Raw genomic sequence first — 15791 nt, forward strand, 5'->3', positions numbered from 1 at the left:
GAAATGTCTGAAAGATATTTTCAAGTCATGGCATTCACTGCTTATATTTAAAGCTGATTTTCCTAGACTTCTGATTACAGAAAAACTGGAAAATGAGGCAGATCCAAATTTCACCTCTTCCCTCTAATCAAATTGAGAGACTAGCTCAAACATTAATCAGTAGCAGTAGAGTCAAAGACATGAAACAAATACTAAACAGTGAAAACAAGAATTTTCTATTACTTTAGGAAAATATGTGAGTCATCTAATTTTGACTCAACTGTCTGGTTATTGCACTGATTGTCCTGAACGAAATCTGACACCTTTAAAGTATTCTATTGCAAACATACTAACTTCAAGGAGCCAAGAAGATATGTCAATGCTTGTATTAATTGTAAGTGTTGTAAAATAAGAGTAAATTTTATTTAAAAATTTTAAAATATTTATTACCCTTCCCAGCCACAGAATTGATGACACTTCTGCTGTACCTCTCCTAACTTTGGTTGTGTTGTTACTTGAGTTACACCTTTAACAGTAACACCTTCCAAGAAAATAGCGCCCTTTAAAAAAAAAAAAAGAAAAATAAGGGAAAGAAAAATATTTTATTAGAGTTCAAATTCATTTACAAAGAAGAGACTGAGAGATAAATCAGTTTGTTTTCACAAATCTTAGCAAGTCAATATATCTAACAGAAATGGTCTGCTGTATAAGCTCCCCTAAGATTGTACACTAGTTTTCCTAAATCCAGCACATGGTTTTCTTCAATATACGTATGTACTCTATAGGCACTTCTCAAATCATAACAGTAATAATAATTTATCTACCATTTACTGAGATCCAAGCAGAATGTCTGGCATCTTGCAAACATTCTCTCTAATCCTTACAACACTGAAAAAATAGACTGTACTGTATTCATTTCACAGATGAGTAAATAAGGCACAAAGATTTTATGTAAATCAAGTGGTAAAAGACAGAATTTGAACAGGCCTACACTATACCAACCACCAATGGAGAGAAGGGGAAAGGAGTTGTGTTACTATGAGTGAAGTATGGACTTTAAGGGGATAAACACCAAAACCTCTATCTTTGTAAACCAGAGTAAGAGTGTAGGCAAAGTGGCTAAGCCACAGTCACTGGATATATTAACATACTAATAGAACAAAATATTACTCATCATGGAATTTTTAATCTAAATTTTTTAACTCAGAACTACATATTTTGAAATATCACAGCGAAGTAAAGCAGACAGAGAATATCAAACAAATAAGGAACACTTCTGGAAATTTTTAAACCTAAAAAAAATAGTCTAGATGTATGCTACAGTTCTTTTAAGGTCCGTAAAGGGACTGGCATCAGTCTTACGAAAAATCTATAAAACAATTCTAGCTGTTAATGTAATTAGGCAATAAAAAAGTTAGTCTACAAGCTACAACGTTCAACCTTCTGGCAAAGACTTGGCAATCTGAGCCACTTGAGAAAAGAAAAAAAGAACACTTAATACTTCATCCACATACATTCTCGTCAAATCCAGAAGAATCCTGAGTCCTTCCAGCAGACACTAGTCCTACTTTTTGTCCCTAATTTTGAAGCACTTTTTGTACTTATCTGTCTTCTACTTTGCTTTCCTTAAATAACCAAAATTTAGGAATTTCATAAGCCCAAGGATCAAAGAGTACCATCCCTCTACTATTATACCATTATTTCTCTGTACTAGCCAATGGCATTTCTGTTTAAAACCATTTTTATCATTAAGTACAACAGCTAAAGGAAAAAAAGAGTATTTTTAAAAGAAAGCTCAACCAGACAGATGAGGTTTGTAATATATTTACTTATTGAGTGCTCAGATAATTTCAATATCCTTATAAAATTGTATCTTATGCTAATTAAAAAAGAACACTTCTTTTTAGAGAGTTCAATATTAAGCATCCTAATCCTGATGGTATTAACAGCATGAGATGTTCTTTTTAAGTTTTACACAAAGAAAGTCTCTAGCTTCATTTATCAACGTGGATTTCCTATGCAAAGTTAAGAAATTTACATTAGCTTCTGAAATGGGCAAAATAAAAGCAAAGGCCAAATTAACCTAAGTTACTACTAAAAACACAAACACTATTTATATTTTTAACAAACAATAAAAAGGACTAACACATAGAAAATATGATCACATTCAACCAAGCACTTTCCCACAATATTACCATAGAAATATTTTAATAACATTTCTATAGGGTTGAAAAGGCTGAATATTTTTAATTTAACAGAGCCAATAAATACTGAGCATCAGTACAGATCTAACAACTACTGAGTCTGGTTATAAAAGTTAACCCCAATCATCTAGTAAATGTCTGTCATCCATTTATTGTTCTTCTTCCTTAATCTTTCCTACCATGCATCAACTTCTTTTTTAACTTCCTCTATTTTCTTTCACAACAAATAAGTAAAAAGAAAGGTAGAAGTCCAATAAAAAAAAGTATGATATACTTCATACACAAATCATCCTTGGTAACTTTAGGCTAACATAATTTGCTATTTAATGTTACTACAATAGTTCTGACAAAATACCATTTTTATATTATTCAAAATTATATAATAACTCCAAGAAAGATCACTAATTTTTTTATTTATTTCTAGATGCAGTTTCTTTAATGTAAGCCAATTCTGGTTATTTCTACCTAGAGCTGAAAGCAACCTGAAAATAGCCATCTTCATTTTCATGTTAGAGATCTAGAAACTGTTTCAAGATTCTAAATGTGCAAAAAGTCTAAGAGGGGAGAAAATAAAATCTTTTAAACAAGATTTGCACATGCTGATACTGCTCATTATTTCATTATATCAGCCCTTCCAAATCTTGAATTTGCATTTTTAACCAGTGTTAGAAAATCCTGTATTTCCCTCCCTGGGAAATATGGGAAGCATGAGCCATGACATATTCCTGAAGCTAAATCTCAGGGCATCACCTCTCACAAACAAGAGATCAAGATGCTTTTCGTATTTATTATATTTTAAAAATCCACAATGGATAAAAGAGAACAATCATCCAGGATGCAGGTGCCACACACAGGGCAGAAGGTAGCTAGAAAAGTATGCCTTAGGGAAGTTAAGGGCCTAGCCTCATCCCTACCTTGTTTTAATAGCTGTACCTAACATAAACAGCTTAGTTTTCCATTGTTGTAGCTTCCTCTGCCCCATTTACAAACATGGCACAGCCGGCATGCCTTGCAAGGCCTGAGTTGAAGGACCGCATGTACACACAGACCAGTACAGCAGTACTAGGCTAACTAGAAGGATATCATCCCCATATGTGATCTCATTCCAAGTCTATAGCTGACTACCTTCATTGTTATGTATGAGATGGTTTCACTCCTTGAAAATATGGCCACTTCAGCATAAAATAGTTAAATCTTTATAATGGAAAGATCACTAATTCTAAACAGTGGCCAGGTGTGGTGACTCATGCCAGTAATCCCGGCACTTTGGGAGGCTGAGTCAGGAGGACTGCTTGAGCCCCAGAGTTCAAGACCAGCTTGGGCAACACAGTGAGACCCATCTCTATTTATAAAAATAAAAAATAAATAATTAATTTTAAAAATAAATTTTAAATAGCAATGTCTTCGGTCTGGAATTATTGTGAACATACTATAATTGAGTATTAAAGTCACTGACATTTATTTTCACTTTTCAACAAATTATTTCTGTTTGTGAAAATAAAGAAAAATCAAAAGTTAAAAAAGTATGTTTATAGAAATATATTTCATAAACAGAGTCAGCTAGCCTTAAAATTAAAATCTGCATGGCTATCACAACAGAAATGAGTGATCCTTTAGACAGAAATTTAGTAAATATTACAGAAGATGGAGGCAATTTATGTGAGAGAGAGCTCTGTGTGTGTGTGTGTGTGTGTGTGTAAAGAGAAAATGTATACAAGAATATACATGCAACAGGCATATTTTCATAATGAGGAAAATACATTCATCGTTGTATTCAAAGAAATGATCTCAGACATCAGTTCAAGGAGCAAGCAACATACATGTAAGTCATACTCTTCCAACTTAGTAACACATGTACTCAAAAGATGAATAAAGAAGGTGTCTTAGGAATGTAACGGGCCAAGCACAGGATCGGACATGTGCCACAGTTATAAACCCAAAGAGAACTATCAGAATTAATTACAAGGAGTCCATTACTTGAATACATAGTTATATCAATATAAGAATCAGAAAAGACTGTACTTAACAAATATAAAGTCTCAAACCAAAAATACCTTCATTATGTCAAGAGATGTGATCTATAAAATAGTCACTCTTAGATTGCCTCTGTTAACTATCTTCAACCTCAGATGGAAATAAAAGAAAAATGAAAGCTTTTCCAACCATAAATGTAGTAAGTAATTATATCTGTGCTTCTCATCCCTGTCAACCATAGGTCAACTACAGTTGACACCATCCACAATTCAACTCTTCAGTCCCCTTTCTTCTCTGATGGTTTTGTACTCACTGCTTTAAAGCCCCTTTTCCTTGGTTCATCTTATCAATGAATCACCTTCCCAAAGAGTTCCAATGTAAACCCTGGAATTCCTTTTTCATAAATAACCTTCCCCATCACCTCAACCATTTTCTTGAACACCCTGTACCGTGTCTCAACTAAAAGCTAGCTCTCCCCAGACAGATCATGTCATCTTAAAGCTACTTATTCTCCCACGGCCCAAGATCCATGGCAGTAATTTAAACTACTATTCTATACCTCCTCACTGCTTTCCTAATCTCTTTCAAAAGCCCCTCTTGTGTTTACACTAATTCCTTTCAGCTATACCACTCAGCTGTAGTAAAGCAGAAATCCACTGTGGGTACTGGCATAACAACTCTCTTTAAGGGCTGCCCTCCCAACCCACAAAGATGGGGCCTAATAGCCATTTTACATGACATTACAAGATAACATCCTACTCCAGCCAAAGTTGATGGGAGCACGAATAACCCCTAACTCAATCTGAAGCCATCAGATTCTCTCTCCTGGTAATTTGGAATTGGGATTCCGAGACAAGCAGTTAGTCTCTGCATGTGGCTAAAATTATAACAGGTTACCTTAGAAGCTTTGAGACAGTTAATAATCTCCCAGGAAAATCAGGAATCAGGAAGAGCCAATCTTGAGAGACAGAGACAATGAGAAGACTGATACAAACAAAGGGACAAAAGCAGAGATGCGATATTAAGAAGAAAGAGCAGAAACTAGGTTCTAAGTAACTTTCCAGGTCCAGGTTCCAATATTGTCCTAAAATCTGGCACATTCCAGTGCCTGAGTTCCACCAATTTACTCATGAATAAGTACCCTTAATATTTAAGCCAGTTTAAGTTATTTTCTGCTATTTACAGTCAGAGAGTCTAAACTAGTAAAACCCTCTATCCTTTGTGTATTGAAAGATATTGCCCTACATTCATCAAAAAAAGTTGGTCTTTCGGACTATTCCAACCTCTATCATTATATTGGTAACATCAGCATCCATTGAAATAACTTGACCTGTTGTACAACCTTTACAATAGGTCATCTCGTTTACAATGACCCTCATCTTTGTCCAACTGGAACATTCTGCTCCATGGCCATACCACAATCATTTCAAACCACTCTACCTTTTGATTCAATACAACTCACGTTGATTGAGTGCCGACAGCATTCTAAAACACGTCACTATAAACTCTTTTACTGTCACTATGCTCACTTTTCAATTTCACCAAGACTAACAGTCCCTTCATTTCTCCTTTACACATTTTAACAGCACCCTCATCCTGACCTTACTTCCTATTCAGCCTAGAACCTATGGCTGATTGCTTCAATTATTTTTCCTCTGATAGCCTCAGTGCCCCTTACCCTCTTGTTCTTCATCACACCCAAACTGAATTTCTCCAACCTTGAGTCAACCTACCGTTAGTCTTTTCCACTCTCATACATAGGCAGCTGAAACTTACTGAGGAAAAAATCACAATCTCAATTACATCTCCAGTACTAAGAAAGATATTTCCCTCCTATTGCTGAAGACCTACTACTCCAAAAACTGCATTTGACCTCCATTCCCTTGCACCTCCTCAGAGGTTTCTCTATCATTATTCCCCAAATCTTTACTTTCAACTTCATTGACTTCACTAGCTCCTTATCCATACTAATAAATATGCTTGAATTTATCCCATACTAAAAAGCCTTTTCTGACTATGTCTGCATCAATTACCCTTCTGCTCCTTTTTTTTTTATCATAACCAAGCCACTTGAATGAATAGTTTATAGTAGTGTGCAGAAAAGGGTTAACCTAACACTAGTGCTTGCAAAGTTGGCTCCTGAATGGCACCTGAGAATTTGACTTTTGGAGTGTTCTCAGTCAACTGATAAGGATGGCTCACCAAACCTAGATTACTTGTCCCAAAAATACAGTTTATGCTGAATAAATTTTTTTCCTCCTGGGATCCTGGAATTTTACTACATGCTAAGCAGAGAGTGCCTACATGACTGGCCATCAATAAAAATCTTGAGCAATGAGAGTGTAATGAGCTTCCATGGACAGAAACATCACAAATACATTGCTGCAGGAAGAGTGAGCTCAGGATGACCCCTCATGAGAAAAAGAGAGCATAAGAAAGCCTACACATTAACTCCCCCCAGACTCTACTTGTCTTTGTCTCTTATGATCGAGCTGTATATCCTTAGTACATTGCTGTATAAATCTGAGTTATGAGTACAACCATATGCTGAGTCCTGAGTTATTCTAATAAATCTCCAGAAGTGAGGGTGGTACAGGGAACCCCTAACACAACTCTGTCTCCACTTTCTCGCCTTCCATTAGCTTCTTAAAATTACCAGTCTGACCCAGCCCTACTGCACCACAGAAAATAATCCTCAGATAAATACTTTCTGTCCTTATTGAATTTTGTCCTCTCCATGAAATCATACTGTTAAATTGCTCCCTTTAAGTTAATTCTAAACTATTTCTCATATTTTACCTTTCTTTTGTCTTTTCATGCTGCAGGCTGGAAGGATTTCTTAGCTAGATCCTCTAGCTTGATAATTTCATTCTGCTACTCATCCCACATACTAAGTGGTTTTTTAATCTTATCATTTCCAAGATCTCTAATTTGTTCCTCTTCTTAATAGCCTGCTATTATTTTATAGATTGATAGCCTCTCTTGTCTTCTAAAGAAAGGTTCTATTTGCTTTCTCAAATAGAAAAATTTTAAATTTTTCCTTTCTTAGTATATCTAGTATTACTTTTATATAGGACTTAATTTGTACAATATATAATTTTTAGTATACATACTGTGTGTGTGTGTGTATATATGTATATTATATATATGTATCTCCCCGGTATATATTCTTCTACACTAAGTTATTCTTCTATACTACGTTTTCTGTGCATATGCACAGAAATAACCAAAAAGTAGAGAGCAAATGGCTTGGGAATGAAGAAATATTTTGCCTTTTAACTCTATATACTCCTAGATGTTTGCATTTATATTTTACAAAAAAAAAAAACTCATCTTTAAGTCATCTGTGTATGTTTTAAAGCTAAATAAATAAGTAAATAGGGAAAAATTATTCTTAAAAGACAACAATACCAGTGGTAGTATGAAAGTTGAAGGATTATAAGTTGTTTCTTTTGTTTTCAAACTTTCTTTAATAAACTAAAGATTAATGTTGTTTCATCTTTAATATATTACTTATATGAGTAAAATATTTAATAATTTTAGGATTTACTAATTATGGTTTGAAAAAAGAAAAAACTACCAAAAGGCATAAAGTTTTAGAACTTTTTTTTTTCCTAATTCGGCCTTTGGAGGTATAAGCACAAATATTCTCAAAAATCACCAACTCATAACAGAAATCAAGACTAATTGCTTTCTCCAAAAAGACAGAAAGAAGGTTTCGGCTTTTTTTTTTTTGAGACAGCCTATCACTCTGTCACCTAGGTTGAAGTGCAGGTGAATGCAGTGACATGATTACAGCACACTGACTGCAGCCTCAACCTCCCAGGCTCAAGCAATCCACCCGCCTCAGCCTCATAAGTAGCTGAGACTACAAGTGCACACCACCATACCTGGCTAATTTTTTAATTTTTTGTAGATGCGAGGTCTCACTACGTTGCCCAGGCTAGTCTCAAACTCCTGAGCTCAAGCAATCCTTCCGCCTCGGCCTCCCAAAGTGCTGAGATTACAGGTGTGAGCAACTGCACCTGGCCTAATTAGACTAACTTTGTAGCCACAAAAAAAAAAAGCTGGACAATGTTAAAGAATTCATTTGAAGACCTCAGAGAATTAGAAAGGCAATAAGGACTTGAAGGGCCAAAAACTCAAGAGGGAAGGGAGGCCAGAGAGGTGAGCTAGACATCTTCTACAGCTTTTCCTTTCTAGTACTCTCCTCTAGAGGCACTGTTTCAAAAATGGTAGCTAAGACACTAAGAAGCTGAACAGAAATTTCAGTAATATCACAGCAATGGGAAATAAAAGCTGGAGTTACAGGTCTTCAAGTGGAAGGAGTCCAATTTAATTCCCCACACTTTCAATGAAGATCCTCACAGGCTATAGGAATAAGAGCAGAGCAAAAATAGACCAGTGCCCCAAAACTGAAGTCTAGTTTCTAACAGCTCAATCCTTAATTAAGATATTCTGCTCCTAATTCTCTGTAGAAGCAAAAGTAAATCCTCTCTAAAGAAAGATAACACGACCAGAGCCTCAAATTATTTACATAATTTTTCATAAACAATGTCTAGTATTCAATCAAAAATACTCAAATATGAAAAAAAAAAAAACTATAATTGACTAGATATCAAAAGGACACGAGAAGAAAAACTTAAAAAAAGATCCACAGGAGACCGACATATTAGTTTTATTTTTTATTTGACTTTTTAAAAACTGGTTTTAATATTTTCAAAAACTGAAATGACAAGATGAAGAATTCCAGAAGAGAACTGAAAATCATTTTTTAAAAAATCAAATGGAAATTCCAGGAGTGAAAGTAAAATAATTAAAATTAAGTAGTCAATGGATGAGTTTAACAGCAGCTTAGACAAAGCTTAATGAGGACATTAGTAAATGCCAAGATAGGTCAGAAGAAAATATCCAAAGTAGGCTGACGCCTGTAATCCCAGCACTTTCAGAGGTTGAGGCAGGTGGGTCACCTGAGGTCAGGAGATCCACACAAGCCTGGCCAACATGGTGAAACCCCATCTCTACTAAAAATACAAAAATTGGCCAGGCGTAGTGGCATGTGCCAGTAGTCCCAGCTACTCAGGAGGCTGAGGCAGAAGAATCGCCTGAACCCAGGAGGCAGAGGTTGCAATGAGCTGAGATTGCACCACTGCATTCCAGCTTGGGCCACAGAGAGAGACTCTGTCTCAAAAAAAATAAATAAAAAGAATAAAAAAAAAACAAGAAAATATCCAAGCTAAAAAAATAAACAAAAAGATAAAGAATATAAAAAAGAACACAGGAAACAGTTTTTAAAAAAAAAAAAATTTTTAGGCCAGGCACGATGGCTCACGCCTATAATGCTAGCTCTCTGGGAGGCAGAGGCAGGTGGATCACCTGAGGTCAGGAGTTTGAGACCAGCTTGGCCAACATGGTGAAACCCTGTCTCTACTAAAAATACAAAAATTAGCTGGGTGTGGTGGTGCACACCTGTAATCCTAGCTACTTGGGAGGCTGAGGCAGAAGAATCGCTTGAACCTGGGAGGCAGAGCTTGCAGTGAGCCAAGATCGCAACACTGCACTCCAGCCTTGGTGACAGAGCTAGACTGTCTCCAGAAAAGAAAAAAGAAAAAAAAAAAATTTAAAGGCCTACTGGTATTAGGTTGAGCTCCAGAAGAAAGAACAAATAGATCTGAAACAATACTTAAAAAGATAACAGCCAAAAATTGTCTAAAACAAATTAGGAAAACAACTCCAACTATATATTTAAGAATCCCTACATACACCACACAGGATAAATACAAAGAAAACCACAAGTAGAAATATCATGGTAAAACTGCTGAAAATCAAAAACAATAAGAAATTACCTTCAAAGAAGCAACAAGGTAGCTAACTTCTCAACAGAAATAAATTCTGGAATGAAACACTCAAAGTGCTAGAAAAAAAAAAACTGTCAAGCACCCTGATTTTTTTTTTTTTTTTTTTTTTTTTTTTTGAGATGGAGTCTCACTCTGTTGACCAGGCTGGAGTGCAGTGGCGCGATCTCAGCTCACTGCAACCTCTGCCTCCCGGGTTCAAGCAATTCTCCTGCCTCAGCCTCCCAAGTAGCCGGGATTACAGGCGCCTGCCACTAGGCCCAGCTAATTTTTTTGTATTTTTAGTAGAGAAGGGGTTTCACCATGTTGTCCAGGCTGGTCTCGAACTCCTGACCTCGTGATTCGCCCGCCTCAGTGCTGGGATTTCAGGCATGAGCCACTGCGCCCGGCTAACCTCCCTGATTTTTATACTCAGAAAAAACATTCTTCAAAATGATGTCGAAAAAGACAATTTCACACAAATACTAAAAGAATGTGCAACAGCATACCCACATGGAAGGAAATAATACAGGAAGCTCTTCAGTTAGAAGGAAAACTATCCAAAATGGAACCACAAAAATACATGAAAGAGAGAGCAGTAGAAAGGGTAAATATGTGGGTATATCTAACCAATAATAGCTGTATAAAAATGCCATGGCCGGGCATGGTGGCACACACCTGTAGTCACAGCTACTCAAGAGGCTGCGATGAGAGGATAGCTTGAGCCCAGAAGTTCAAAGTACAGTGAGCTACAATCACACCACTGCGCTCCAGCCTGGATGACAGAGTGAGATCCTATCTCTTTAAAAAAAATAAAAATAAAAATAAAAATAAAAGGTCTCATCATGGGGTTTAAGATACACATAGAATTAAAATACACAATACCAAAAAAGATAGGAAGAAGTAAATGGAATAAAAGATTGTAAAATTCTTGGCCAAGCGCAGTGGCTCAGCTCACACCTATAATCCTACTACTTTGGGAGGCTAAGGCAGGAAGATTACTTTAGACCAGGAGTTGAAGACTATCCCTGCCAAAATAGCAAGACATTGTCTCTACAAAAAAAATAATAAAATTAGCAGGGTATGGTGGCACAGACCTGTAATCACAGATACTTGGGAGGCTTAGGTGGGAGGATCCCTTGACCCCAGGGATCTAAAGCTGCAACGAGCTATGAACGAGCCACTGCACTCTAGCTTGACTGACAGAGTAAGACCTTGTCTCAAAAATAAACAAATAAGATTTTTGCATTGTCTAAAAAGTGACAAAAGTACTAATATATACCAGCCTTTAAAAAGATGTATAGTGAAATCTTTTTTTTTTTTTTTTTTTTTTTTTTGAGACAGAGTCTCACTCTGTTACCCAGGCTGGAGTACAGTGGTGCAATCTCGGCTCACTGCAACCTCTGCCTCTGGGGTTCACGCCATTCTCCTGCCTCGGCCTCCCGAGTAACTGGGACTACAGGCACCCGCCACCACGCCCAGCTAATTTTTTGTATTTTTAGTAGAGACGGGGTTTCACATGTTAGCCAGGATGGTCTTGATCTCCTGACCTCACGATCCACCCACCTCGGCCTCCCAAAGGGCTGGGATTACAGGCGTGAGCCACCGCACCTGGCCATGAAATCTTGAGTAACTAATAAAAGAACAGTAAAGGAATGTATGGCCAACAAGCAATGGGTTGGGGTGATAGAAGAATAAAAGCAACCATAAAGAAGGCAAGAAAGGAACATACCACTAGTGGCACAAAAAAAAAAGTAAGACAATTTGAATCTAATCTTTACATGAAATGTACATGGACTAAATGATAAGGCAAAAACTGTTGTCTGAATAAATGAAACCCAGCAACATGGTGCTTGTAAGAGATACACTGTAGTAGTCCCAGCAACTCAGGAGGTTGAGGTAGAAGGATCACTGAACCCAGGGAGGTCAAGGCTGGGCTGCCACTAGTGAGCCATAATCATGCCACCACACTCCTGCCTGAGCAACAGAGTTGAGTCCCTGTCTCCAAAAACAAACAAACAAAACCTATATTTTATGCTATGCTGCTTATTGAAGTTTCCTTAGAATGTGATTGTTATTTTTCTAGGTATGTGACTCAGTAATTTCAGATATCTAAATCCAGGAAATAATAAATCAGAATAAAATAATAAATTACTTTTGAAATAATTTCTATGTTTCGAAGCAATTTACACTTTTCAGTGTCCTTATAGTCTTGAAATTTAAAATGTATAAATGCAATTAAAACATTGTTTTACAAACAAAAAAAATTTTTTTAAGCCAAAAATAACTTACATGGTTTACATAAACTAACAAAGCATTTACTTCCTTGCCTGTGAACCATGCCTACTAATAAATGAGTCGTGGTATATACCACTCAACCATAATATACTAGGAACCTTAATTAATAATTTCATTAACACAACTACCTCCATACTTTCCCTAACTTTTCCCTTTGGCCTATATCATATACTTGTGTGTGTACAAGTACAACCAATACTTTTCCTCTCAACAGTTCCCCTATCCTCCAGTAAAAGAAGATAACTCCTCATAATTATGGTTAGCTCTTTTATTTCTAGAAGATTATTAAAGGCTGGCTAGAGAAGTGAGAGTCTTCTTGATTTAATTTTATGGAAACCATGAAAGCATCACCCAGGGAGGGGGATGCAGAATTCATATGTAAAGTTATTTTAATTATGTGACAATTTTGTAAAGCATTAGTAAAAATATTCACTAGGTATTTAGTTGAAATCTCACAATACTTTGTAAAGAAATAGTAAGTTCTCAATCTAATATCTAAAAGTTCTTTTAGATATTATCTAATATCTAAAGACATAAGAAACAAAAACAGGAAAAATTTACGTAACTGCAATTTTTCTCTTTGAAAAGACAGACTTGTGGCTATTAAGAACTTTTAAAGGCCAAGCACAGTGGCTAATGCCAGTAATCCCAACACTTTGGGAGGCCAAGGTAGGAGGATCACTTGAGCTCAGGAGTTCAAATCCAGACTGGTCAACAAAGTGAGACCCTTCTCTACAGAAAATGTAAAAATTAAAAATTAGCCAGTCGTGTTGGCACATGTCTACAGTCCCAGCTACTCAGGAGGCTGAGGTGGGAGGATCACTTGAGCCCAGAAGGTCAAGGCTGCCACTGCATTCCAGCCTGGGCAACAGAGCAAAACCTTCTCTCCAAAAAAAAAAAAATTTCTTTTAGAAAGGGCTAGGATGAATCATCTGACAAACCTAGCTAAAGAAACATGGCCAATATTACATTTTTATAAATCTCAACAAGCTTGCAGAAGAAGGAAAAAAAACCTATTATAATATTTTTAAACATTACCAGTTTTAACCGTTCTTTTCTCCTTTTGCCAAAAGAAGCACTTGACCCGGGTTCTGATTCCTTCTTTCCATCCTCATCCTCATCTTCATCTTCATCATCCTCAAAACACCAATCTGGCAATAGAGGTGGGGGTGGTGCTTCCTCTATGTCACCATACCGACGAAAAAGTTCCTTCAAATAATCACCCTTGTAGATTCCTGGTGGTCTGGCTTGGGCAAAAGTGGCAACTGCTGCTTCGATACTATAGGAAACAAACACCATGCAATTTCCTCGCTATCCTCTATTTATGCAGGCTTATCAAAAACTCACTTATTATATTCAAGGCTCCATATAAAGTACAACAGAAGTTTATAAAATGGGCAAATCACAATCCTCACCCTCAAGTCATTCAATCTATTAAGGGACACATTCATTCTGAAAAGGTTTTAATATAAGGTATTCTGAAAATTCTGAAATTCTAAAAATAAATTGCTATGAGTATATAGTAGAGACCTAGATAGGGTCTGTGAAGAATTTCGTCTTGAAGGTTGAGGTCTGGCTCTGCAGGAAAACATCAGTCAAAAAAACAACAATGTGAGCAAAGTAAAAGCATACTGATTTTACAGGAACTTTCAACAGATCCAGGCACTAAGAGTCTAGATCATCAAAGAGAGGATAAGCATAGGCTAAATCTGACATAGGAAACTGAGATCATTGTGGAGAGCATCTGAATGGTCAGAGCTAGAAAGTACATGCAGTACAGAACCACCAACAATGCATACTGCAAAATTCAAAATCATATGTGTACTTCAACTGATTATATTCAAAAAAGGACCTACTATGTGAAAATCTTTGTAAACATAAATAATGACGCTCCCTCAGCCAACAAGAAAATTCAGTTAGTAATATATTCTCTTAAGAATATTGGGTACTAAAGTCGTAATCTCTCAGGATCTAAAAACACACTTCAAAAATAACAGATGCTCAATAAAGACATGTTGATTGGCTTAAATGGAGTAACATTCTCCCAAAAATACTAAAATACAAAATATTGGAAGAATCTGTCTCTGATAATTCTGTAAGAGGTGAAAAAAAATCTGAAAAAGTAAATATACAGTTTATGAAATTCATAAGCACTCAAAGTGATTTGCTGGTTAATGCAAAACACCTGGCTGGGTGTGGTGGCTCATGCCTGTAATCCCAACATTTTGGGAGGCCAAGGGTGGAAGATAACTTTAGCCCAGGAATTCAAGATCAGCCTGGGTAACATATGGAGACCTCCTCACTAGACAAAAAAGAAAAAATTAGCCAGGCATGGGTGGCACATACTTGTGGTCCCAGCTACTTGAGAGGCTGAGGTGGGAGGATTGCTTGATCCCAAGAGGTGAATGCTGCAATGAGCCATGATCACACCACTACACTCCAGCCTGGATGACAGAGGAAACCTTGTCTCAAAGAACAAAACAAAACATACATATATACACATACACACATACACACACACACCAAGTAATGGTAGTATAAAGATTAACCATATCTAAAATGAAAAGCAGTTCAAATTACATTAATCATGAGTTCACCAAAAACTTGACAATACAAAATTCTGCAACTAAAATATCAATAAAATTTTTTATTACAAAATACATCTTCCATTATAACAAGATACAAATACCTCCAATCCATTTTCTCCACCAAAAAGGCACATATGAGGAAACCAGTGCGATTGAAGCCATGAGTACAATGAACACCTAGAAAATAAAGTAGCTTTGGTTAACATTAACAAATCACTGCAGAGGCCACATTTACTTTAAAATTCCAACCTGCAATCAAAACATTTCAGCTAGTTTATAAAATAATTACATTTTTTAATTTTTTAACTTGAAACACCCTTATAACTTGAAAACTTGTCAGTTTGAATTGCTTAGAATCTAATTTACAGCTAGCTAGAAGTTTAAGTGTAATATATAGGTTTATTGATGTAAAACTGTCTCTACTGTTTAACAAGTTCTCCTAAAGCTAGAAGATTCCAAGCATTTTAAATAAGGAGGTATTTTCATCAAACACACAACTCAAAAGGACACATAAAACACATACACACAAGATCCTTCTGACCCTCAAACTTTAAATTTCTCTAGTAGAAAAAAAACGGTCCTCTTCATGATCAATGGCATATATTTGCAAAATAGTCAAATCCTATTTTCTAAAATCCAGAAGCTAGAACAGAGCAAATAAACTAATAGAAATATAAATTCACATGGGGCCTGATACTAATTAAATATAATCAACAAAAGTGACTAGCTACAGAAAATAATTAACTGATAGATACATAGTACAATAAAAATTAAGTTACCTTGAAGCTCTCTACAAACCAACTAACCGCATTTTTCAAGTTAGGTTATAATCTTTCTAAATAAATTTTTAAAAGAAAGAAACCAGCTAGGAAAGAAAATTTATTTTCTTAAACTCTTTCTCAGAACATATTCAA

At 36.1% G+C, this 15791-nt stretch overlaps 1 protein-coding gene across 2 annotated transcripts in view; it reads right to left on the reverse strand.

Annotated features, from left to right (window-relative positions):
• Window positions 1-15791, reverse strand: part of RNGTT (RNA guanylyltransferase and 5'-phosphatase) — a 350620-nt gene that overhangs the window by 283222 nt on the left and 51607 nt on the right. For both annotated transcript variants that reach the window (XM_019030091.3, XM_055391168.2), the window contains exons 5-7: window positions 14979-15054; window positions 13328-13568; window positions 430-539 (exon numbers count right to left, since the gene is read on the reverse strand). In XM_019030091.3, coding sequence (XP_018885636.2) covers window positions 430-539; window positions 13328-13568; window positions 14979-15054 — 427 coding nt within the window. The remainder of the gene's footprint in view (window positions 1-429; window positions 540-13327; window positions 13569-14978; window positions 15055-15791) is intronic.

This window comes from Gorilla gorilla, chromosome 5 (genome assembly GCF_029281585.2).
Source record: "Gorilla gorilla gorilla isolate KB3781 chromosome 5, NHGRI_mGorGor1-v2.1_pri, whole genome shotgun sequence".
In the NCBI taxonomy this organism is placed as follows: domain Eukaryota; kingdom Metazoa; phylum Chordata; class Mammalia; order Primates; family Hominidae; genus Gorilla; species Gorilla gorilla.